The sequence below is a fragment of the Aotus nancymaae genome, unplaced genomic scaffold, assembly GCF_030222135.1.
Source record: "Aotus nancymaae isolate 86718 unplaced genomic scaffold, 86718_ANA_hifiasm-v0.15.2.pri h1tg000067l, whole genome shotgun sequence".
NCBI classification, from domain to species: domain Eukaryota; kingdom Metazoa; phylum Chordata; class Mammalia; order Primates; family Aotidae; genus Aotus; species Aotus nancymaae.
The window spans coordinates 17,255,468-17,281,348 of record NW_026988482.1 but is presented as its reverse complement, the minus strand read 5'-3'; the positions used below and the strand labels follow the sequence as shown (position 1 = coordinate 17,281,348).

The 25,881-nt window shown below is 39.7% G+C and overlaps 2 protein-coding genes across 5 annotated transcripts in view; one reads left to right on the top strand and one right to left on the bottom strand.

Annotated features, from left to right (window-relative positions):
- Nucleotides 1-19,263, top strand: part of SENP5 (SUMO specific peptidase 5) — a 65,911-nt gene extending 46,648 nt beyond the window's left edge. For 2 of the 3 annotated variants that reach the window (XM_012435054.2, XM_064366959.1), the window contains exons 7-10: nt 6,304-6,441; nt 10,869-10,952; nt 12,695-12,745; nt 13,930-19,263. In XM_012435054.2, the coding sequence (XP_012290477.1) occupies nt 6,304-6,441; nt 10,869-10,952; nt 12,695-12,745; nt 13,930-14,040 (384 nt within the window). In that variant the 3' untranslated portion in view covers nt 14,041-19,263. The remainder of the gene's footprint in view (nt 1-6,303; nt 6,442-10,868; nt 10,953-12,694; nt 12,746-13,929) is intronic. The other variant, XM_064366960.1, reaches the window with a different exon arrangement.
- Nucleotides 18,083-25,821, bottom strand: NCBP2 (nuclear cap binding protein subunit 2). 2 transcript variants are annotated; one of them, XM_012435053.2, is made up of 4 exons: nt 25,694-25,821; nt 22,003-22,184; nt 20,200-20,338; nt 18,083-19,782 (listed from the first exon to the last, which is right to left on the bottom strand). In XM_012435053.2, exons 1-4 carry the CDS (start codon nt 25,769-25,771, stop codon nt 19,711-19,713), a joined length of 471 nt encoding a protein of 156 aa, XP_012290476.1. In that variant the 5' UTR covers nt 25,772-25,821; the 3' UTR covers nt 18,083-19,710. The 2 variants fall into 2 exon arrangements, with proteins under 2 accessions (XP_012290476.1, XP_064223031.1); XM_064366961.1 differs by lacking the exon at nt 25,694-25,821 and adding an exon at nt 25,373-25,440.
- Between the last annotated feature and the right edge of the window lie 60 nt (nt 25,822-25,881).

The window sequence follows — 25,881 nt, the reverse complement described above, 5'->3', positions numbered from 1 at the left end:
GGTGATCCACCTGCCTTGGCCTCCCAAAGTGCTGAGATTACAGGGGTGAGCTACCACACCAGGCCAAAAATTTAAAACATTTAAAATTTTGAGGCAGTCTCCCAGAAAATGCCACAAAATGACAGACTGAAACAAATGTAAAAACTAACAGAAAAAGGTTTTCAGAGATGTAAGTTATCCAGATATTTACCTCTCATCCTTCTCAGAGTCACAGGAGGAGATACTCTGGCAAGAAAACATAGCATCCAAGCAATGAGATCCAAAACAAGGGTCAGGCAAAGAGAATACTAAACATAACAGTAAAAATAGATGCAGAATGACAATGCGCCTCAAGCCTGGAGAGCCACCAATCCTGAAGGGAGGAGGAAAAAAGGCTCCAAGAATGTGATACTGATACAATATCTAAAGTGTATGAATGCAAAAAAAAAAGAGAGAGATACAGGCAACCAGAAGAGAGTTTGCAGTTAGTAGGTACAGAGAACACTAAGCAAAAGATGAAGACAATTAATTTCAGGGACCATGAAAAAATGTACAAGAAAGGGAAAATAGTGGTTGTAAACCTTGGTATACTACATGACTTAACTATGACTACCATTTACATAATAGTAATCAGCTATAGGACAGTTCCGTCACCTCCAAAAGAGTCCTCATAATCCTTTGTACAACCTTGGCCCAGCCCCTAACCCAGCAACCACTAATCTGCTTTTTGTCACTCTAGATAACTTTGCATTTTCTAGAATTATGTAAGTAGAATCGTGCCTCATACTATTTTGTTTGGTTTCTTTCACTCAGCATAATGATTTTGAGGTTCATCTGTGTTACTGCATGTATCAGTAGTGTATTTCTTTTAGTTGCTGAGTAGTGGCCTATTATTTAGATAGATCACATTTTGTCATCCATTCACTGGCTGATGGATATTTGTGTTGTGTCCCATTTTTCTCTCTTACAAATAAAACTGCTATATAACATTTGTATATAAGTCTGTGTGTAGATACACATTTTCAGTTTCCTGGTAAATACTTAGAAGTGGGATTGCTAGATCATATGGTGAGTGCACGTTTAACTTTTCAAGAAAGTTAAACCATTTTTCAAAGTGATACACTGTTTTACAATCCAACCAGCATTTTATGTGTGAGAGTTGCTTTGTTCTGTATCCTCACATTTGGTATTGACATTCTTGTTAATTTTATTGTTGTTATTTTTTTAATAGAGTGAGGGTCTTTGTTGCCCAAGCTGGTCTCAATCTCTTGGCTTCAACAGAGACTTCACAACAGATAATGTACAACTTTCAGTTTGTCTGTGTTCTCTTGCTAACACTACACTGTATTACTATATCCTCCCACCTCAACCTCCCAAAGTTTTGGGATTACAGATGTAAGCCACTATGCCTGGCCTCTTCTTAATTTTACCATTTTAATGGGTATATATATTGTCTCATTGTGATTTTAATTTTTATTTCCTTGGTGACTAATGACATTGAGTACCTTTTCATGTGCTTTTTCTGTCTTTGGCCTTTTGTGTCTTTTAAAAAGTTGTATTGTTACATATGTTATCATGATAAGTGCTTCCTACAAAAGACTGTACTGAGTACGTTTTTTTTTGAGACAGAGTCTCACTCTGTTGCCCAGGCTGGAGTGCAGTGGCACGATCTCAGCTCACTACAACCTCCACCTCCTGGGTTCAGGCGATTCTCCTGTCTCAGCTTTCCAAATAGCTGGAACTACAGGCACCTGCCACCACACCCAGCTCATTTTTGTATTTTTAGTAGAGACAGGTTTTCACCATGTAGGCCAGACTGGTTTCAAACTCCTGACCTCAAGTGATCTGCCTGCCTCAGCCTCCCAAAGTGCTGGGATTACAGGCGTGAGCCACCACGCCTGACTGAGTACTTTTAAAATTATATAAAATACACATAAAATGTACTTTCTTAAACACTTTAAAGTGTACAGTTCAGTAGTGTTAAGTATATTCACAACATTATGCAACCAATCTCCAAAACTTTCATCTTGCAAAACTGAAATTTGTATATCATATTTTGTGAAGTCTCTGTTAATATTGTTTGCCATTTATTGGGTTGTTTATCTTTTTATTATTGAGTTGTAGGAGGTGTTTTTACATTCTGGATATAAGTTCTTTGTCAGGTCTATGCTTTGTTGTTTTCTCTCAGTCTGTGGCTTCTCTGTTTTCTTAACTGTCTTTTGATGACTGGAAGTTTTACATTTTGATGAAATTTAATTTACTATATTTTTTCTATTATAGTTACTGCTTTCTATATCCAGACTAAAATATATTTGCCTCCTGAGTTTTCTTCTAATAGCTTTGTAGTTTCCAGTTTTATATTTACATCTCTGATGCATCTCGATGAATTTTGTATATAAGAAGTGAGGTAGGGAGGGATCAAGATTTTTTTTTTCTTATTATATTTTTCTTTTCCAATTTAATTGCTCTGACACCATTATAGAAAGTCAACTGACCATATATGTGTAAGTCTACTTCTGGACTTTCTGTTCTCTTACACTGATGTCTATTTTTTATGTTAACACTACACTGTATTACTGTATCTTCATAATGTGTCTCAAAATCACTGTGAGTCTGCCAGCTTTGTTGTTTTTCCATATTGTTTTGGCAGTTCTAAGTCCTTTATATTTTCATGTAAACTTTAAAATTAGTTTGTCAAACTCTGTTGTTTAATAAGCATGCTAGATTATGATTGGGATTGTGTTTAATCTATACATTAGTTTGGGGAGAATTGACATCTAATAATATTAAGCCTTTTAGTCTGTGAACATGGTATATCTTTGCATGTATTTAGGTCTTTAATTTTTCTCAGCATTATTTGTAATTTTTTTTTGAGTTGGAGTCTCACTCTGTTGCCCAGGCTGGACTGCAGTGGTGGGATCTCAGCTCACTGCAACCTCTGCCCCCGGGTTCAAGCAATTCTCCTGCCTCAGCTTCCTGAGTACCTGGAACTACAGGTGCATGCTACCACGCCTGGCTAATTTTTTGTATTTTAGTAGAGATGGGGTCCACCATATTGCCCAGGCTGGTCTCGAACTCCTGAGCTCAGGCAATCTGCCCGCCTCGGCCTCCTCAAGTGCTAGGACTGCAGGCATGAGTCACTGCGCCTGGCTGATTTCTGTATTTTGACTTTGTATCCTCTGACCTTACCAAAGTCATTTACTACTTCTAGGAGCTTTTTTGTATATTCTGTGAAATTTTCATAGACAGTCATGTCTGTAAGTAGTGACAGTTTTATTTCATTCTTTGCAATCTATATGCCATTTTTTCCTTGCCTTACTACACTGGCTAAGACTTCTAGTACGATGTTGAGTTGAAGTAATGAGAGAGGACATCTTTCCCTTGTTCTCAATCTTAGAAGGAAAGCATTCAGTTTTTCACTATTGTGTATGATGTCAGCTGTAGGCTTTCCTATTATTCCTATTTTCCTGAGAGTTTTAAATCATAAGTAGATACTGACTTTCATCAAATATCTTTCCTGCATCTAAGCAGATGGTTCTATGGTTTTTCTTCTTTATTCTGTGAATGAGCAGCAGCAGGCTGAATGAGCAGCAGCAGACTGAAGAAGCAGCACCTATCTTGAGACATGGCAGTTTCACATGGTAGCTCATAAAGTTTTAATTTGATCATGATATGACTTCACTTCTGCTTATTACATCCTTTTGATTAAAGCAAATCACATGACAGGATTACACTTCTCTCTTTGGGAGGGGCAGAGAAGTCACATGGCAATGGGCAGGACTCTATAATCTTATCATAGGGAGGGCAACAAGTAATTGGAGTCAATGATGCAGTCTATCATGCACATTTTTCTTAATTATGTATACAGGTTAAATATCCCTCATCCAAAATGCTTGGGACTAGAAGTGTTTTGGATTTTGGACTTTTTCAGATTTTGGAATCTTTGCATATATATATAATGAGATATTTTGGAGGTAGAACCAAAGTCTAAACACAAAATTCACTTATGTTTTATATACACCTTAGATGCATGGCCTAAAGGTGATTTATAATATTCTTAATAATTTTGTATATGCAACCCATCAGAAAGCAAAAATGTCACTATCTCAGCCACCCCTGTGGACAGTCTGTGGCATCATGTCAGCACTCAAAAAGTTCCAGATTTTGAAGGACTTCAGGTTTTTGGGTTAGGGATACTCAACCAGTATAAAGCTGTATGTATGTATATGTTAATGTGTTAGAAGAAGAAAAAGATTTGGAAGGTTACATGAAGTGTGTCTTTTTCTGTATTTTCTAATTCTTATACAGAAATCTATTTTACAATGAAGAAAACATTACTTTTTGAGAAGAATATAAACCTGGTTTTATTAACTACTGTATTCTAAATATGATTCCTTATTTTAGATACTTGGAATTAAAAAAAAAAACAGATACTCAGAATTTTTAATCTGGAAAGGACCATTGTTTATTGTTTTCACTACTTCTGCCCACATTACTCCCCCAAGTTTATGGATGCAGAAACTGAAAAGCTAAAATGATTTGCTCCAAGGTCATGTAGACTTGTAGAAAATTCATTTAGAGCATGACATTATTTGAATGAACATCAGAAAGTGAGAAGGAAATCTTGGGAAATTAGTTTCTGAGAATTTGAGGTAGTTTAAAATGTTTTAACCCAAGTAATCACCAAATTACACTAAAAAAAATACCTGAAAAGAGAAATTCATTCACTCTTTTACAAATGTGTATGGAGCACCTACTACTTTATCTCCCACTTGACAACTGGAATTTTGAGTGCAGTAGCAAGCATTTCTAGATTGTAAAGTGGTACATATTACGATATAAAGGATGTGTTGGGATTATAAAAGATGCATAAAGTATTATCAAGGATGTTTTTCTCAAGTTTGACATTTGAGAGACCCAAGTGAGTAATCATAATAATAACTAAGGTATTTGGCTACTTATAATGTGCTAAACAAAGCTTTCTGCATTTTACACGTGTTCATTTATTACTCTTAAAAGCTTCATAAGATAGGTACTATTGTTCTATGCATTTTATTAGTTGAGGAAATCAAGGTGCAAAGAAGCTAAGGAAGTTACCAAAGTCATCTGACCAATAAGTGGAAGAACCACAATTTGAACTTGAACAGACTTGCTTCGGAGCCCATGATCTTAACTGCTGCTTACACCATATCTGCAGAAAGAGTCTGTACATGCTGTTTCAGGGTCTCACTCTGTTGCCCAGGCTGGAATGCAGAGGTGTGATCATGACTCACTGCAGCCTCGACCTCCTGGGCTCAAGTGATCCTGCTGTCTCAGCCTCCCAAGTAGCTAGGATTGCAGGCATGCACCACCAAACGTGGCTGATTTTTTATTTTTACTTTTTTTCCTCGAGACAAGGTCTGGCTCTGTCACCCAGGCTGGAGTGCAGTGGCGTGATCTCGGCTCACTGCAACCTCCACCTCCCAGGCTCAAGCCATCCTTTCAACCTCAGCCTACCAAGTAGCTGCAACTACAGGTGCACACCACCATGCCCAGCTAAATTTTGTATTTTTTTGTAGAGACAGGGTTTCACCATGTCACCCAGGCTGGTCTCGAACTCTTGAGCTCCAGTGATCTGCCCACCTTGGCCTCCCAAAGTGCTGGGATTACAGGTGTGAGCCACTGAGCCCGGCTTGATTTTTTTATTTTTTATTTTTATAAAATAATGAGGTCTTGCTACATTGCCCAGGCAGGTCTTGAACTCCTGGGCTCAAGCTATCCTCCTGCCTCTGCTTCCCTAAAAGCTGAGATTACAGGCGTGAGCCACAGCGCCTGGTGAGTTTTTATTTCTTATAGAGATAGAGTCTCATTATGTTGCCCAGACTGGTCTTAAACTCCTGGGCTCAAGCAGTCCTTCTGCCTCAGCCTCCCAACGTTCTGGGATTACAGGTGTGAGCCACTGTGCCTAGCCCCTTAATACCGTTTTCTAATACTGTGATTCCTTGCTAAACAAGAATTGAATCCAGGTTAAATATGTACATGAGAAAATGAGGTAAGCATAAAAATAAGAAGCCAAATCGTATCAGGCAGTTGACACACAGGTTTAATAGATTAACTAGAAAATTGTACTTTGTATATCTTTATTTTTGTATTATTGTTGTATATCATATAGCTTAGTAGTTATAAGCATGGACTTAGAGTAAGACCTGGGTTCAAATTCTGATTCACTGCTTCCTAGTTTTTTGCTCTTGTGCAGGTAAAAGGTCAGCAAATGGAAGCTGCTGTTTTTTGGTGGTTTGGATAGCCTGTGGTGATGGCTGTGTTTCTTTCTCTTTTCTTGATCAGGTGGATTTGTTTAAAAAGAGTCTTCTGTTGATTCCTATTCATCTGGAAGTCCACTGGTCTCTCATTACTGTGACACTCTCTAATCGAATTATTTCATTTTATGATTCCCAAGGCATTCATTTTAAGTTTTGTGTAGAGGTAAGTTAATATACTGCCTATTTTTTTCATTTATTTTATGATTGGCCGAATAGCATCTTAGCTCTAGATAGAACAGCAGCAGTCAAAACCGTTTATTTCATGAAAATCCTCTAAAATATTAGCTGGGAAAAGGACCAGAAGAGGAATTCTGGCTGAGGAGAGGATCTGTCTCAGATCTCGATCCCACTCTGAAATACTCTACTTTGATATTCTCTGCTTTTCCCTTAAAACTACATCTTGAATGTGGTTAGAAATTGTTTTTCTTGGATTATCTTAGAGCTAAAATTGGCTTGTATCTTCAAAATAACTCCTGTAGAATAAATTAGAACCCAAGAGAATCAATTGACAAAACATTAGTGTTCAGCTAATAACAGTTCAACACGATGGTGGGATGCAAAATCAAGAAAAATTAGTAGGTTTCTGGATTTTCCTGCACTATCAAGAACCAGCTAGAAAATGTAACTGGAAATAAGGTTCCATTTATAAAAGCGACAAAACATAAATAACCCAGGAATATGCCCTAGCAAGAAATGTGGAAATTATTTATGATGAAAACTTCTAAAGCTTTATTTAAGTACTTAAAAGAGATCTGAATAGATGGAGAGAGGGACCTATATGTAAAACACAAAACTGTAAAAGTATTTGAATGAAATATAGAAAATGCTATGTTCATAGAGTGGGGAAGGACTTCTTACATGGAACCAAAGAAAAGACATTTATCAAAAGTTTGATTAACCACCTCATAATTTAAAACTTCTGTCTATCATAAAATTAAAAGACAAGCAGCAGACTTGAAGAAAATGTTTATGATGTAAATAACAGACAATGATTATCCAGAATACATAGAGAACTCCTACAAATGAATAAGGGGAGGATAAAGGACCTAATAGAAATGGACAAAGGCTAATTCAGTAAATTTTAGGAAAAATACAAGTAACCATTTAAAAACACATGGAGAGATGTTCAGCCTCACCAGAAATAAAAGAAATGCAAATTAAAACTACATCAGTTACATTTTTTGCCTATTATGTTAGAAAAAGTGATGCTATTAAAGTGTTTATGTGAGCGTAAGGAAATAGGCATTCTTGTATTTTCTGGTGGAGTGTATCCATTGATACAGCCACTTGGGGATAACTGCAGTTCTCATCAATTCTAAGTGCTTTGTAAATTCAAAGATGCAAATTCTGTTGCATATCAGTTTGATTTCTTGGTATACATAAAAATGCTTGTATATGCACACAAGGATGGGGCATGTACATGGCAGCATTATTTATAATAATAAAATATAAATTTATAAAAATGTATATTTATAATATAACATAGGATGTTCATGTCAGCATTACTTATAATAGTGCAAAATAAAACAATGTCAGTTTAGCTCTATCAAGAGAATAGCTATATACGCTGCGGTACAGTATACCCATACTACTAAACTGACCATAGCAGTTAAAGAGAATATAGCAGACCTTCAAGTCCTCAAATGAAAAGATGTCCAAGGCATAGAGTTTTAAAAAGCCAATTGTGGAATGATACAGGATAATACATTTACAGAAAAAAATACATGTATATGTGTATATATACAAATCCATGCATGTGTATATGTAGACACATATATACATATATATTTGTAAGTAAAAAGATGGGATCTTAGCATTTTTTATATCAATGATTATTACCTTTGGGTAATTGTAGAAAAGTAGGACTCAACGGGGATTTGGCCTTATTTGGGATATTTTAATTACAAGGAGAATATTTTGGCCTTATTTTGGGATTTTTTTTTTTTTAGCAAGGAGAATATTTTCTTGTATTATTTGTTTAATTTACATTTAATTTAAAAATTAAGTATAATGCAAATTATGAGGAAAATCAAGTTTTCCAAATTCACATTTTCATTTCCAAGAAATCCAGGAAAAACCTTGAAAACAAGAAGCCTCCCGGGCCGAGTTCTCTTAACTCCAGCCCGGAAGAGTTGGTACAATACCAGGTGTGAGCATTCTTTTCCAGTTCCCTTCCCCTAATTCCTTGCCTGTCTCTCAACCAGCATATTCTCATACTGACCAGAGCCTGTCTATATTGTCTCTTTCCTAGACAAATCTGCAAAGATATAACCAAAAGTGCAGCCATATCAGTGCCTTTAAGAATCAGATTCTGACAGGCAGAAGGCAGCGGAGGTGTCGGGAAAATTGTTTCATCTAGGAAATATTTACTGTGCCTCTTGCTTTGCGCCAGGCACTGATGCTAGGGAGTCACGTAGGGTCCAGACAGACATTCGCCTTCATGGAGTAAATGATGATTAAACAGGATTTTGTTTGTAAAACATGCAGTTGGGTTCTAAGTCAATTCTGAATCATTAGGGCCTGCAAAATCACGTTCTGCACAGTCATTGAAAAATTCATCTTCTGAATTTTTGCCCAAGCCCTCCTGCAGAGTTCTTTCCTTTTCAGCAAAATTATAATTGGCCTAATAATTTTGCACATTTGCAAAAAGACCCTAAGAGCAGACTCCTTTTTGGTGATAGCTAGAAGTAATTTAGAGCCAAGTACAGTTCAGTCATCCGGGCAGGTGGGGTCAAGCTGTTTTTTGTTTTAAGAGGATGTGGGGGTTGTAGAAGTGGCTCCTAACTAAGAGTTAGGGGCCTATATTTCCAAAGAATTGATGAAAAATGTTTTAAACAGTTACCACATAAATGTGTAAATTCCATGACAGCAGAGACTACGAGAGCTTTATTCACTAGTGTCCCCAGCACTTGAACCATTATAGATGCTCAGTACATTTTGAGTGTAGGTGACCATTTTTAGGACAAATATTTTTTGCCTATATTTAATTTAAGAATTCACATATACTGGCCGGGCACGGTGGCTCATGCTTGTAATCCAGCACTTTGGGAGGCCAAGGTGGGTGGATCACGAGGTCAAGAGATCAAGACCATCCTGGCCAACATGGTGAAACCCCATCTCTACTAAAAATACAAAAATTAGCCGGGTGTAGTGCTGGGCACCTGTAGTCCCAGCTACTTGGGAGGCTGAGGCAGGAGAATCACTTGAATCTAGGAAGTGGAGGTTACAGTGAGCCAAGATCGCAATACTGCACTCCAGCCTGGCGACAGAGTGAGACTCTGTCTCAAAAAAAAAGGAATTTACATATACTGCTTATTCTGAGAACTTGTTTAAAGGGAGAAGAGCAACATGCTCTCATACTTACTTAGTTAAGTATTTGCTTTCACCATATATTTTTTCTTCTGAAGAGGTGGCTTCCAGTCCACCCTTTTTTTTTTTTTTTTTTTTTTTTTTGAGTCAGAGTCTCTTTCTGTCACCCAGGCTGGAAGGCTAGAGTGCAGTAGCCCAGTCTTGGCTCATGGCTGCGCCTCCTAGGCTCAAGCAATTCTCATGTCTCAGCCTCCAGAGTACCTGGGATTACAGGCGCACACCATCACGCCTGGGTAATTTTTGTATTTTTAGTAGAAACGGCATTTTGCTATGTTGGTCACGCTGGTCTTGAACTCCTGACCTCATGTGTTCCACCCACCTTGGCCTCCCAAAGTGCTGGGGTTACAGGTGTGAGCCACCGCATCTGACCCCAGTCCACCTTTTGTTGGGGGTGGGATGGGAGTGGGTTATTCACATAACCTCTGACTTCACTCTTGATGTGGAGAGAGATACGCACAAAGGTTGAGGGCCTTGGGGACATTTTGAAACTCCAGCAGACTTCATCTTGGTAGATATTTCAAAACTGGTCTTGACCGTATTCAATATTCAGAATGAATTTTAGTATAACTTTCCAGAAACTGAATGTTAACCTTTACTGCAATCCTCAAAAATAAGGAGTGTATCAGAATATGAAAAGCTGGAATGTTTTTCATTTAGTTTTAGTTATTATTGATGTCTGCAGTGGGTTCCTTTCCTCTGTTGAGCATTGGCAATGATAAAGACTTTCTTTTTGACTTGCCAGTATGTAAGTTTCAAATGCAGCAGGCTGACTTACTGCTAGGAAGGGCTAGCTAAACATCTCAAAAAATGTTCTGATTAAGCAAATGCCAGTGTCCACAGTCTTGGTGCATACCTTGAATACAGAAGATCTGAGTCCTCCTTAACAATATGAAATGAAGAGTCTGAAATAGAGTTCCAGCTTTAGCTGGGAGCAGTGGTGTGCACTTGTAGTCCCAGCTACTTGGAAGGCTGAGGTAGGAGGATCTCTGGAGCCTAGGTGTTCAAGGCTGCAGTGAGCTATGACCATGCCATTGCACTCCAGCCTGGGTGACAGAACAAGATCCCGTGTCTTAAACAAAGTTTGTTCCAAGTTTCTTAATGCATACTCTGCCCAGTTATGGGGCCACAGCCTCCTCCTTTGCTTCTGTCTGCTGTGGGCATGTTCCATTTTTCACCAACTGATGGAACACAGCATCTGTGTTGTGGTTTCTTTTTAACCAGAATATAAGAAAGTATTTGCTGACTGAAGCCAGAGAAAAAAATAGACCTGAATTTCTTCAGGGTTGGCAGACTGCTGTTACAAAGGTAAGTATGTGTTAACAATGAAATCCAGGCATGTCCAGGGGATGGAATTATCTAAGGGTGGGTGCCTTTAGGAACATTTGAAGACTGGTGACAGAGCTACCAAGGAGAGCCTGGAGGCTCTAGGGAGGCAGCTGAGAATAAACTTCAGTTTAGTATTCATCATCTGCTGCTCAGTTGCCCAGTGCTTCCTGGGAGCAAATCACTTCAGTCATTTCCTCCCTGAGGCAGTTGCTAATGATGTATTTGCTCTTCTGGGGAAAAAAAAAAGTTTTTTGGGTGGCACTTGCCTCTTGCGTCATGGCTTTTATTTCCAGATGACCCATATAGACCCAGAGAAATGCTGAAATGACTATTTGGATCCACTGAGCGGGGAAGGTGCACTGGGCTACTTGCCAGGCATGTGGGGAAAATAGCCCAAGAGCTTCAGTCCCAGCACAGTCTGGATGCAGCGCCGTGTTTGGCCCATGACATTCAAACTGTGGGGCAGAGTGCCCAGGCACAGCTGCTCATTCCTGTTGTAAATACCAGTGTCTTCCATTTATGGTGAGCTGTATTGTTGTCAGTGTTTTTGTGCATTAGAGCTCATTTGATCCATATAACCTGGGAGATAGGCAGCACATTTTAGGGGTAAACATCATCTTTATTTTTTAGATGAGAAAACTGAAGCCCAGGTGTGATTTTCCACAAAGGACATCAAAACTATTGATAGTCAGGTCCTTGAACACAGGTCCATCTGGATCATTGACACATGTTATAGGCAGGGTCTTGAAACAAACCTTTAACCCAGACCCAAAGAGACAAGATTTATTAGTTCATCCTTGAACTGAATCAATGCTGAATTTTAAAATTAAGCTTAAGTTTTGTGTTTTGAATAACCTAGTATACCAGTTCAAACCAGAACTGGTAAATTTACTGAATTTACTCGACTAAAAAATCTAAGTATTCTAAATTTAGTCAGGATCTTCTGTATTCCCACTTTGGGCAGAATACAGTAACCAGTTATTTTAAAAACATACTGTTGGCTGGGCACAGTGGCTCATGCCTGTAATCCCAGCACTTTGGGAGGCAAAGGTGGGTGGATTGCTTGAGTCTACGAGTTCAAGACTAGCCTGGGCAATATAGTGAGCCCTCATCTCTACAAAACAAACAAAATTAGCCAGGCGTAGTCCCAGCTACTTGGGAGGCTGAGGAGGATTGCTTGAACTCAGGAGACTTGAGATTTCGCCACTGCACTCCAGCTTGGGCGACAGAGTGAGACCCTGTCTCAAAACGCCAAAAAACAAAAACCATACTATTTACCTTCGTGGTTTCTTTCAAAGAATAGGACAGGGTTGTGTGATGTGAGATTGAAAGTGAAGACTGCTCAGCGGAGTTTTTACCATCCTAGCATCCAGAGGCCAGGCCTGTGTTCTCCCAGCCACAATTCCATTTTGACTCTGTTGACAGTGAATTGATAGCAGAACTCTAATCCAAATGCATGTTTTTAAAGTAGGTTTTTACATTTGATTTCCCATTTCTCATATTTAGGTAAAACATTGTTCTTTAATTGTGATTGCCACTTGATAGCTCTTTTTATGTGGCCAGGTGCCTCCATAAAATTAGATGCTTGAAATATCAGAGGGTATACCAGCTGTCCTGGAGAGAGAAAAGTTTCCTATCTTTTACACATTTTTCCATAAAGGAGTTTTTCTTAAGAGGAGTAATTAATCTTATTTTAATGACTCTTTTGTTTTTCTCCTCAGTGTATTCCACAACAGAAAAATGACAGTGACTGTGGAGTCTTTGTGCTCCAGGTAAAGAAATACTGTTTTTTCAGAATTTATAATGCGTGAATTGAGTTTGTTGGGTTGAGAGGGGAGTTATGGCAGTTCCTGTATGTGTACATGATGCTAGGTACAAGCAACGAAGTACCTTCCCTCCCCTTTATTGCTGATCTGCATTTTCAGATGTTACCATTAGAAAGAACCACCTTCCAGGGACCAAGAATGACCTGTGGGTATCATCCATGTCTTATTGGAAGTTATTAGTAAGCCACATTGGAGACTGACTTGAATTTGTCTGTCATAACCATTGGCATCTGCAGAATTTTTAAAAAACCATTGGTAAGCAATCTGCAGGTCTTTGACACAGAGTGATTAAATTTTAAATATGGTCCACATTGAAAAACTGCCATCTCATGTTGTAGATCTCCTTAGAGATCAAAAAGGGCTATGGAAGAAATTCAGTTATATATATGTATGTGTATATATATATGTGTGTGTGTATATATATGTGTGTATATATATGTGTGTGTGTATATATATGTGTATATATATATGAAGGAAATTACAGAATATAATGCATGAATTTAGAGATTTGCAAAGATCTTGGAAGACAGGTTCATTTGTATATCTTATACATGTTTGAGGTTTTGTAAGCAAATTCAAGTTCCCACTTAAGGGCCATGATAGATCTAGCTGCACTCTCAGCAGGTTGCACTTTGGAAGGAATTTAGGCCTGTTCATCAGTTGCTGCTTTTCACAATATTGGGTCAGGAGGGAGAGGCGATCCCAAGCCATATACTAACTTGTTCAGTTGACTGTAATTTGGGCAAATGTTGAAAACAATGTGTTTTTACAGTAGTTTAAACAGACATGAAAATGCTGCCTTACATCAGGGGTCCCCAATCCCTGGGCCACAGACAGATACCATCTACATTAGGTTATCATAGGAGCATGAACCCTATTGTGAACTGTGTATGCAAGGGATCTAGGTTGTATGCTCCTTATGAGAATCTAATACCTGATAATTCATCCTGAAACCAACCTCCTCCCCTCACCCCCAGTCTGTGGAAAAATTGCCTTCCATGAAACCAGTCCCAGGTGCCAAAAAGGTTGGGGACTTCTGCCCTAGACCCTATTAGGTCTGCATTTAGTAAAATATAACGGGCTGGCACACAGCTCCAAGTGCCACTTAAGTATTTCTGGGACCTTTGCAGTACTGCAAGTGCCTCGCCTTAGAGCAGCCTTTCCAGTTTTCACAAGAAGACATGCCCCGAGTGCGGAAGAGGATTTACAAGGAGCTATGTGAGTGCCGGCTCATGGACTGAAACTCAGCAGGGACTCTGGGAAGTCTGACCAAGTTGGAGCAGATGGTTTGTTACTTGAATCTCCAAACACTTAGTTGAATTTTTACAGATATTGCAGATCAGTGGTGTTGGGCCACTATTGTTACCTCAAATTTATTTTTTGCCCTTATTCTTTCTCCAGCTACCATGTACTATTGTTTAATGTTCAGTTTGGTTTCATTTTTAATTTTATGGATTCTGTGCGTCCCCCATATTTAATATTTATTATTCAAACGCATGCATATAGACAGAGCATGCAGTGAAGAGTATTAAAAAAAAAAAGCTTAGTAGATTTGGTGCAGCTTTTGAAACTTAGTTAGATGTGAACTGAATACAGGTTTCAAATTTATTCCCAGAACCTAAAAATGCAAGATGTTTTTGATACAGCATAACTCTGAGAATAGTAAGTGTTCCCTGGGACAATAAGGGTAGCTAGGAGTGGTTTTGACAAATCCAGTCCTGTTTTACTTTTACCAGTGGCACCTTTCACTGACTTCCCTCTCCAAGTGAGTCCTAGAGAGTGCAGTTCATTCCTTTTGAAGGGTGAGATGGAAGTGGTAGTAAACTGACTGGTGTGTTCTGTTTCAGGAGGCACACTTGTAAGCACAGTGCCTGCTTTGGGAAGAGTAAATTATGGTGTGAGAAAAAGACAGCAACTTTAGGGGCCAGTAACAATGACAGATTTCAGTCATGGTTTTAAGAATTATAATACATGGTGTACATCTTATAAAGGCTTTTGATGGGATAGTGAATTCCCTGGATTTTTCTGGTTTTGACCTGTTAAAAAACTCTTATCCCATCAAACCTAGTAGTCAACAAATAAGAATGCAGCTAGGAGTGATTTGTAAGTTGTCATTTCCCTGTGTTGCCTCCCAATTGGAAGAAGTTAAGATTTACCAAATCCATTTCTATTTTCAAGAGTATCTGAAATTTAAACATTCAAAATTGAAGACTGACTGACTTGAGATCTTTTGCAAGTGGCTGGAGAGAAGGGGGACGGTAGTAAAGGCAGCTTACTCCCATGGGAGCGCAGCAGCTGCGTCAGGTTTTTTCTCCTGTCCCTTCAGTGATCTCAGTAACATGCAGGGCACATCTGGCTTCTGCGTGACCAATGCTGACACTAGGACAGTTGTTTTTTCTCCTTCTTTTGAACCTCGTCTTCTGAAGGAAGGTCTAAATGGCCTTGTCCATACACTTAGCTGCATTAGGATTAATGTCATGCACCTTACATCTTTAATCCAGCCTTTTGTGACATTGGAAAGGAAACCCGTAAGTTATATGTACCCAATTATCTTTTCTGAATCAGAGGAGGAAAAACAACCAGTGTATGTATGAGAAACTCAGAAGTTTGAATAGAAAAACACCAAGTAAATGGCAGAAGATACTCAAATTTATGCCTGGGTAGGTTTGGGATGTTGAAAAAGCTAAATTGTTTAGTTTCACATGGCCCTAAGGTATGGCTGAGAAGGCTGATGCCAGCAGTTGAGGACTGAGTCAGACCATGTTTACATGCAGGGTTCCCAACACCAGGGGTGACACTGGGAAGCAGCCCCAGCACTTTTCTCTCCTGAGTCCTCCAGACTCAAATCCTTAATTTAAAACCAGGTCAGTGTTTCTTACTGTGTTTCAAGTCGTTACAAAGACTGAGAGTAGAGGCACTTTATGCTGCTATAGGTGGGGTTCTGTCAGCATTAGGAAAAATGACAGTTTAAGGTGAGGAAGGGCTTTTCATGAGTTTTTCAAACATAATTATGCAAACATGAGATTTTTCAAAACATATGCCAGACATTTGCCTCTAATTTTTTTTGGTGGGGTGGGGTATACCAAAGTAGCCAGTCACTGGGCTGTTGATTCAGAATGTCTTGTACTTCACAGTGAGGAAGTATTTCAGTTCTTCATTGACAGAACCTGGCGTGCAGAAGAGACAGAATTGTTCCTGTAAGAAAATCAATGCCCAGAGCATGAGCTGCCGTTTCCTCCAATGTGCGAAACGTGAGCTGTCCAAGTCCAGTGACTCTCACTTCCAGCTTAATGCTTCATAGGGCATCTTGAGGTGTGCCGCCGAGCATGGCTTAGACTAAATGTTGAGTTTGGTCTTTTTTCTTCCCCTTTTTTTTTTTTTTGAGACAGTCTCGGTGTCACCCAGGCTGGAGTGCAGTGGCATGATCTTGATCTCTAAATTAGGTATAAACCTCTGTTTAACTTAAGTCCTAGATCAGAATGTCCTTTTTTTCTGATGTTTACAGTAATTGCTTCCTTGGTTAATAAAGGTATTTTTGAAACACGCTCTGGACTATTGGTGAAAGAGGCAGACGTGGTTTTACTGGTACTAGTTTGGCACTGAACTGTTTGGGTGCCCATGAGGTAGGCAGACCTTATACCTTTTTTTGTTTGTTTGTTTGTTTGTTTGAGACAGAGTCTCGCTCTATTGCCCAGGCTGGAGTGCAATGGCACAATCTCAGCTCTCTGCAACCTCGGCCTCCTGGGTTCAAGCAATTCTCCTGCCTTAGCCTCCCAAAGTGCTTGGATTACAAGTGTGAGCCACTGTGCCAGGCCTAGACCTATGCTTTTGAGGTTGAGTGCAGGCCTTGTGCTAACTAAAAGCTACTTTTGATGAGCCTTCAACAAGCTGCCCAGTCCTCTCCTCAGCAAACATACCAGGCTGTAGTTACTTCTTTACAGTGGTATTTCCTTTTGTTAAGTCCATAGCAATGAATATAGATTTAATTCAACTTTTAGTTAAGTTAAAGAATCCTCATCAACTTTCCGTTGGCCTCTTAAGAAGGGGAAAAGAAGCTGCTGCCAATAATCCCCAAACTGTTTTTGGCTTTGCATTCTCTTTTCTACCTAGCACTGAATCTGAGTAACATTGTCAGCCTGGATTTATAGTTGGAAGAAAACAGTAACAGACCTAACTGGGACTCAGCCAGCACTAGTCTCATCTTAGCTGCCCTTTTTCTCTGCAGTTACAGTTTACTGCTTCCCTGGGCTAGAAGTAATTGGGGGGTCTGGGCAGGTCAGACTCTTCAGGCAAGACAGTCTATTAATAGTGTGAAATAGAGATACTGATTCCCTGCTCTGCTTAGTTAAGAAACGGAATTAAATCAGCAGTTATAGATGACCCAGGGAATACCATCAGAGAAGTGCTAATTGCATTTGGGTGTTACAGAAGCAGACCTAGACAGGCTGTTCACTTAACTGGTATCTGTTGGTCAGAAAAAATTTATTTAAAGATTATCATCATATGAAATTACAGTACTCAACCCTTCTAGCAAAATATTTTTTTGAAAAATAAACTAAATGCCTTTATAAACTTCTGTTCTCTTGTGTTGAAAAACATGTACTGTTTGGTAATTTTTTTCTTATGACATTCCAGTCATGACAAGGGTCATTTAAGAACAGTGAGCAGTGCAGGCAGGCCCTAACCAGCACCATCCAACTTTTCTATGATAGAAATGTTCTGTATTTTTGTCTACAACAGTAGTCACTAGACATATGTGGCTATTGAGCATTTAAAATCAGGTTAGCTTGACTGAGAAACTGAATGTTTAATTCTCATACTTCACCACCTATGTTAATTGTGGTTCCCTGATCTTAGTGTACATGTTTATATTTTCACTTTCTCTGATTAAAGTGAGAAATAAGTCAGATGCTATCCATGAGAAACAGGAAAGAATGGTGTAGCAGAAACTCATATTTAGTGTTCTCAAGCCCAAGAAACATAAGATCCTCTTAATTCAGCCCCAATTTCCCTTCCCCTGCAATCATCCAGAGTATGTTTTCTGGAAAACTAAGCTATTCTTCCATCAGTAGAGGTTGCTTGGTGCCTATTTTATCACTTTCACAACATCATCAGTGTTCTCTCTTTACATGCAGCCATTATTTCCAACTGTCCATCAAAATGGACATGCAAATTTCCACATTATTCATAGAATCCCCCTAGAACTCATTCATGTGTAGTCCAGAGTACAGGAATTCCAGAACACATCCCTCTTTATAAGGCAGGAAACGGGAAGTGAAAACGGTAAGTCTGTCCAACTTTATTGAAACCTGTTATATAGAAGGCAATTGAAATAAAACCACTGTCGTCTCCTATAGAAATATGAGTTAAGTTTTACTACAAAAGAATATAAAATACATTAGCTTAAACTACAGTATAAACAAATTTTTAAAATGAACAGTGTATCCTCATTAAATGTTTACAAAGTTTCTTCCTAAGCACTTTCAGATTTCTACACTCACTGTAACATGAGAGATGTTCACACTAAGGTACTTCAGCCTCAACTTTCACAAACTATTGACAGTTAGAAAGTACTTTGTTGCTAAGTGAAAAAAATTCACATTTTTTCATATTGGGGAAAATTATACTAGAAACAGTTTCAAATGAACAATAACTCACATGTATTAGAGAAAAATCACCTCTTGCTTTACAAATACAAAATAAATTCCCTAGACTCCCCTTCTCTGTAGAGACCATCAGCTTACTGTGAAGGCTTGAGCCTCAGTAAGTACAATTTGAGGAAAAAAATAAAACAGACGACTTCACCATGAGAAACGGCTAAAAGCAGCATCCCCTACAGGAACCTTCTGTGATTGTTTCTATTAAACATTCTCTAACTTCAACATCCTTTTTTAAACCCACTCCATTCCTAACATCACTGAAAATGAAAAGAGTAAATTTGATGGTCCTCATGTCAAGGCAGTGTTTTCACTGTCATTTGATATTTTATCCCATTTCCTACTGACAATGTCTCCCCTAACCCTGAAATTATTTAGAGGTTCTATGACAAACCCTTGCTTTTTAGCTTTAGGTATAACATTGACATCTTTGGAAAAATGTGTCAGTAAATAATCAAGTTCTGGCCTCATTTTCTGATGTGTAAAACATGGAAGCAGGGCTGTCCTGTGTAGATTGCTTTTGTATCAACTATTTAGGAAGGTCCTTGATCTCTAAGCTTGCCATTAGAGATTAACATTCATCGAAAACAAATCAGTTGTCAAATACCTGTTCCTAATTTAGTGCAAAGCCATACAACGTAGCACAACTCCATTTGTTGTTTTATGTTTTGCTTTGTTTGTAGAGAAGGGTACCTTGCTATGTTGCCAAGTCTGGTCTCAAACTCCTGGCCTCAGCTATTCTTCCTTTCAGCCTCCTGAAGTGTTGGGATTACAGGTGTGAGCCACCATGCCTGGCCCCACCTCCATTTATTAGGCATTATCTCATGCAAACTTAAAATTAAAAAAATAATTCCAGGCCCCAATGTAGATCACGAACCTGCTTAACACTCAATATGGTAAAAACAAATGTTTTAAATTTTTCTAGTCTTCCTAAAAGAAGTATAGTGATTTTGGCTAAAGACTAATCAACATTATAGATCCAATCTGTTGTCAAAGAACACAGTTTCTGACCTGGTAACAAAATTGTTCTGATAATGTGACACATGGCCAAGATTCTCAGACAAGAATTAAAGGCATTCGTTTGGATTCTGTCCTTTAATAACTTTCAGAGGAAAATCAAGAAGAGGCTTTCAGCTCAGTAAAGACACTGATCAAAGCTTGGTAAAAATGGGCTTGTATGCAGACTTTAAGTGATGTTCTTCAACAAATTAAACAGGCCAAAGGAGTGTTTTTCACTGATGGAGCTCTCACCACTCACTGGTTCTGTGCCAGTTTTCCATAGCCTCCTCTCCCAGCATCATAGTCCTGCCGATACTCATCCCGTACCTTTAATGAAAAGAACAGAGTTACAGTATAGAGAAGAATGGTAAAAAATACGCCTCCCACAAACATGTCAAACAGTGAAACCTGTTCAGATGCCCTAATGTGAACATTTCAAGCAGGACATATGCACTTCAACTCATTTCAGTGCATTTTGCTTTCCTTGTAGATATTCCTGCAGGTGGAAGATATCCAGCCCCTAGCAAAAATTCAAGAATGGATGCTTGTTAGAAATGTACAGAATAGACTATTTCAGGGTTTAAAAAATCAATTTACCCAAACCGTTGGGTGGTTTTTACATCCACTTCAAGCCAAGATTATAGACACAAAGTTATTTATAAAAGAGTAAATACAAATTGCCAAAACACGTGTCATTGCGACTGGACTCCCGGCAATGGCTGAGCCGAGGCCGATTCCGCGTACCTGGCCCCCGGATCGCCCGCGGCCGTACTGCCTGCCCTCCTTAAAGCCCGCGTCCCAGTCTGTGCGAATGATTCGGTCATCCAGACGAGTTCCATTTATGTACCGCATGGCATTTTCTGCATCTGCTCGTGAGTAATATCTTAAGTATTAAGGATCACTAGCATTTTCCCAGGCATTTTTGGAAATGGGAGAACAACATGTAAATGAAGCTGAGTTGTTAAAAAGTGTAAGAGCTAATCCAACCAGATGTAGTGCAGAGACAGTAATTCAGCTTGCATAGGCCTGTTTGCAATTGGTCTAGAAGCACATAGTCAAATGTGACACTTATCATGGCTACACTGATCATGATTTCCTGGACATTCCTGTTGATATTTTTTGGTCTCATCATCCCCATATTTTGGTTTGCAAAATATAAAATACATTCAGTGCAGGTTTAGACCACTGTACACTTCTTATCCAAGAAACAAGTGCTATATATTCAAGTTAGGTGCTACATATTCCAGAGCAACCTTAATAAAGAGGTCACAGTGCATATGGAATCACAGGAAAGACTCACGGTATCAAGAAGGTAGTAGTTCCCAAACCTACTTAATCACAGAGATCTCCATTTAATTAAATGTCTATCTGGGAAGACCTGCAAGCAGGAAGACTTTTAATCCCAGACAAATAAGACAATAGTGTTCTCAATAAACCGTCTGGAGGAACTAGTGGCTTTGATGTTAGCAGGCCAAAATAAAATCTCTTCATTCTAGCATTTGGGAAATGCATATATCCCCAAGGCAAGCCAGCAATCTGGGAGAGAAGCCCTGCCTGGGTCCAGTGAATCAGCATTCTTAATTATGAACAGAAATCCAAGGATTACAAGACACTTAAGGAAAATTTTCAACCAAAACAAACATAAAATCAGGGCACAGAAAAAAATTCAAAAGAAACATTAGATTGGGTCTGCAAAACTTCTCAGAATATTAAATTGAATGAACAAAACATAAAATATAGTAAAAAGAACATAGGATAAATCCAGGAGGTCCAATATTTAAAGAGTCTGAGTAAGGTAATTAAATGATCACAAGTAAATAAAGTTTTGGTTTTTACCTATACAATCAACTTATATACATCTACATAATGAAATACTATACAGCTATTTTACTTAAAAATTTTCTTTTTCTTTAAAGATGGGGTCTTGCCCTGTCACCCAGGCTGGAACACAGTGGCACCATCACAACTCACTGCAGCCTGGAACTCTTGGGCTCAAGTGATCCTGGGTCTACCTCAGCTTTCTGAGTAGCTAGCACTACAAATATGAGCTATCAAACGCAGCCACACAGCTGTCTCTAAAACAGACCTACATGTGCTGAAATGGAACAATAAAAAAATTTATTTAAAAAGAAAACCAGCACATGAAATACACTACTGCACACCCACAGGATTACTTTTTGAAAGACACCCAAGAAACTGGTAACTGACTGCTTCTAGGAAAGGGAGTTAGGTGTTTAGAACAGAACAAGATTTTTATATTTTCACTATGCTCTTTGGAATTTTTTTTACATGAAGGGCAAATATTCTTGAAAAACTTTTTCTTAACCATAAACAAAGCATGGATTTCAAGAGAATGTAAATAGTAGCAGCTTTCATAGTGTAAGAGCAGAGATAAATATGACAAAAGGTAAAAGGGAGATGAAGGAAAACGTAGGGACAAGTGCAGGGATGCTTATGAGCTAACAGCCTCACTTTTTTTTTTAAACAGGCAACCAACCACTCAGCTCTACCCTTGTTCAACAGCTACATTAAACACAGGAAGGATACTCCACAAAACAGAATCCACATGCTGTTTTCTTCATTTTATCCAGACCCATAATGATTTTCTTTATGTCACCACTTTTGCTGAAGAGTTCATAGATTTGTTCTTCAGTTGTGTAAAAAGAAAGATTTCCAACATATAACGTACAGCTTTTCTTGAGTAATTTTTCTTGTTCTTCATTGTCACCCTAGAATTTCAAATAGAAACAAAAGTTAAGCAACTTAAGAGCCTTGCTTAAATAGTATTTCTAAGCATGGTAAAAAACATTCATTAACTCTGATTTGGAAATCAAATTCTCTCATCCCAATCTACCACAAATCCCTTGCCCAAAAGAAGGGGGAATTGTTCACACTCTGTGAAGCACTTATGGAAAATCCAGACTCAATAGAGAGACAGTCTCAAAAGTTACACCGCATACAATAAAATAACTTCTACACCAGATTCTCACAAGTGGCTTGCCTTTTCCATGTACACACCATATCCTCAGCACTGCATCCTTTAAACCCAAGTTTAAACTCTGGACCTTGACCTAATATATGAGAAAGGGCCCTTTTATCCTCTACAGTGAAAAATAAGTGGATTTTCAGAGATAGAGTTCCTCTTTTAATGCACCTATAGAAACTGTTCAAAGCAACAACTTGGATGCTTTACATGCTCATATATTTTTCTGAATTTAGGAAAAAATGTAGTGATCAATAAAAAAAAACAAAACAGACCTCATTTTCCTAATGGGCTTCCAAATTGGGATGAAAGGATGAAGCCAGAGACAAGAATATAACTGAGCTTCATCCAGTACAACTGACAAATCCCTGGATCCAAAATGGCTCATCGAGGTTGGGCGCAGTGGCTCACGTCTGTAATCCCAGCACTTTGGGAGGTGGAGGAGGGTGGATCGCCTGAGGTCAAGAGTTCAAGACCAGCCTGGCCAACATGGTGATGCCCCGTCTCTACTAAAAATACAAAAAAATTAGCTGGGCATGGTGGTGGGCACCTGTAATCCCAGCTACTTGGGAGGCTGAGGCAGGAGAATCACTTAAGCCTGGGAGGTGGAGGTTGCAATGAGCCAAGATCGCGCCATTGCACTCCAGCCTGGGCCTCAGAAGCAAAACTCCATCTCAAAAAAAAAAAATCCACAGAACAATAATTAGTCATTCTATGTTAAAAAGAGGTTTCCAGAACTATGAGACATTAGACAAAGTAAATTCCTGTCATTTTATTGCTGTCACTGATTTGTTAACATGGACGGGGCATCTTCTTTTTCTACTTTCCTCACACATAAGTAAGGTCCAAATAGCCTACAGTTTAAGATAACTATGGTATAAGTACTTAAGTATATGAATATAGATTCCATTCACAGAATGCTAGAAATTCCACGACAGTATGTTATTACTGTCTAAACAAAGCTCTAGGTTTTAGACTGAAGAGATGAATAATAGACAAAGTCAAAAGTTTTCAGGTTTCATTTCACAAGATGAATTAAGTTAAAAATGGTTAGGACGTGGAACTGTCTAAAGTAATAGCTGTAAAAGTGGTAAAAGTGCAAATCATACCTGGCACTTAAGCATCTAAAAACTTGACCAGCCGGGATCAGTGGTTCACATCTGTAATCCCAACACTTTGGGAAGCCCAGGCTGGTGGATCGCTTGAGTCCTTGAGTTTGAGACCAGCCTGAACAATACAGGGAGACCTGTCTCTACAAAAAGCCATATGTAGTGGTGCGAACCTGTGGTCCCAGCTTCTCCAGAGGCTGAGGTGGGAGGATCACGGGCTCAGGAGGCTGAGGCTGCATGATCCATGATTGTGCCACTGCACTTCAGCCTAGGCAACAGAGCTAGTCTCTGTCTCAAAAAATAAATAAATTTTTGTTTTTTTTGAGACATAGTCTCACTCTGTCGCCCAGGCTGGAATGTATAAATAAAAAATCTTTTTTGTTTTTTTGACACATAGTCTCACTCTATTGCCCAGGCTGGAGTGCAGTGGCGTGATCTCAGCTCACTGCAACCTCCGCCTTCTGGGTTTCAAGCGACTCTCCTGCACCAGCCTCCCAAGTAGCCAGGATTACAGGCAACCGCCACCATGCCCAGTTAATTTTTGTATTTTTAGTAGAGATGGGGTTTCACCATCTTGGCCGGGCTGGTCTTGAACTCCTGACCTCGTTATCCACCTGTCTCGGCCTCCCAAAGTGCTGGGATTACAGGTGTGAGCCACCGTGCCGTGCCCGTCCTTGAATATACATATACATATATATATACGTATACATATATATGTATATATATACGTATATATATATGTATACGTATATATATACATATACGTATATATATATATGTATATATATATTGAGATGGAGTCTCGCTCTGTTGCCCAAGCTGGAGTGTAGTGGCGTGATCTCAGGTCACTGCAACCTCCGCCTCCTGGGTTCAAGCATTTTCCTGTCAGCCTCCAGAGTAGCTGGGACTACAGGCGCGCGCCACCACGCCCAGCTAATTTTTTGTATTTTGAGTAGAGATGGGGTTTCATCATGTTGGCCAGGATGGTCTCGATCTCTTGAAGTCATGATCTGGCCGCCTCTGCCTCCCCAAGTTCTGGGATTACAGGCGTGAGCCACCATGTTTGGATGAATAAATTTAAGAGCTTCCTCAATTTGCTGTCAAACAAAATTTCCTTTTCCCTACTTTAGTAACACATTTCACACATTCTCCACACCTACCCTCCGCTAAGTACACCCTTTCATTTCCCAGTCACAAGGGGATTTCCCCCCCCCCTTTCTAAATCCTCACTACTTCTCTCTTAACTCACTTCTGCTTAGATTCTGATTACTTCCCTTCATTTATAATCCACACTAGGGGGAATTATGAGCTCGTAGAGTGCAAAAAACTGTCTTCCCTCTCCCTCTAGGGTTTAGTACAAAGCTTTAGCAACAGCACTCAACAAACGTTTACTAAATAACTGGGTTAATGAGTCCCGCTCCCCTCAACCGTATTCCATCCCTGCCTTTGTTGATACTGAAAAGCCTACTCTGAATATCTGCAGCCTCCTCCTTTTCCACAAAATATAGTGATACAGTATTCGATATAGTCTGGACTAAAAATTTCCCTCTTCTGAATGCAGCAATTCTCCCATCTTTACACCCTCAACGTGCCCAGCTTGACGGGTCCACCTCCCACTCCGAAGCTTCCCCGAGGGCGGAGTGAGGACTCCACTTTTGTCTCCCACGCACCGCGTACAGTTTCCGTAGGACCACCCTCCCGAATCACCGAAGGGCACTGCTTCGCTGATTTAAAATACAAAGTAAAAAGCCCCGTATCTGCATCAGGAAGGCGCCTCTACAGACTCGGGGAGTTAGGACACCCCTCCCCCTTGTTACGTAGTCACCTTTCCGAGGCAAAACCGTGGAAACGGGAGCCACTACTACTACTATCACCACTCAAACCTCTCGGCGCTGGCCGGGGTACCGGGAGTGCCTGCGAGGGAATGGGAAAGCGAGCCTCAAATTCCCATTCTTCCAGAGAAGGTGGCTTCACTGATATCCAAACGCCCTTCCAGCACCCATTCTCTGCCTCCCCAGCAGGCACCGAGGCCCCACTTGGCGTTTGGGGACTCCAGCATAATGGGAGGCAACACAACGAGACGAGCAAACCGTTTCTCATCGTTCTGGCCCAGGGCCTTCCCCTCTCGCGGCCCGGCCTCCCTCACCCGGAAGTGCTGGTCCCGGTACTGGCTCAGCTCCACGTAGGAGTCGCTGCGCAGCGCCTTCAGGAGGCCACCCGACATAGTGCAGAGAAGCGGACGAGTACGAGACGACTCCCGACACGAGGCGGCGGCCGCCGTGGCGGAAGCGGAAACGCGCGGAGACGCGCGTTTTACTGGACCCAATCCGGGCA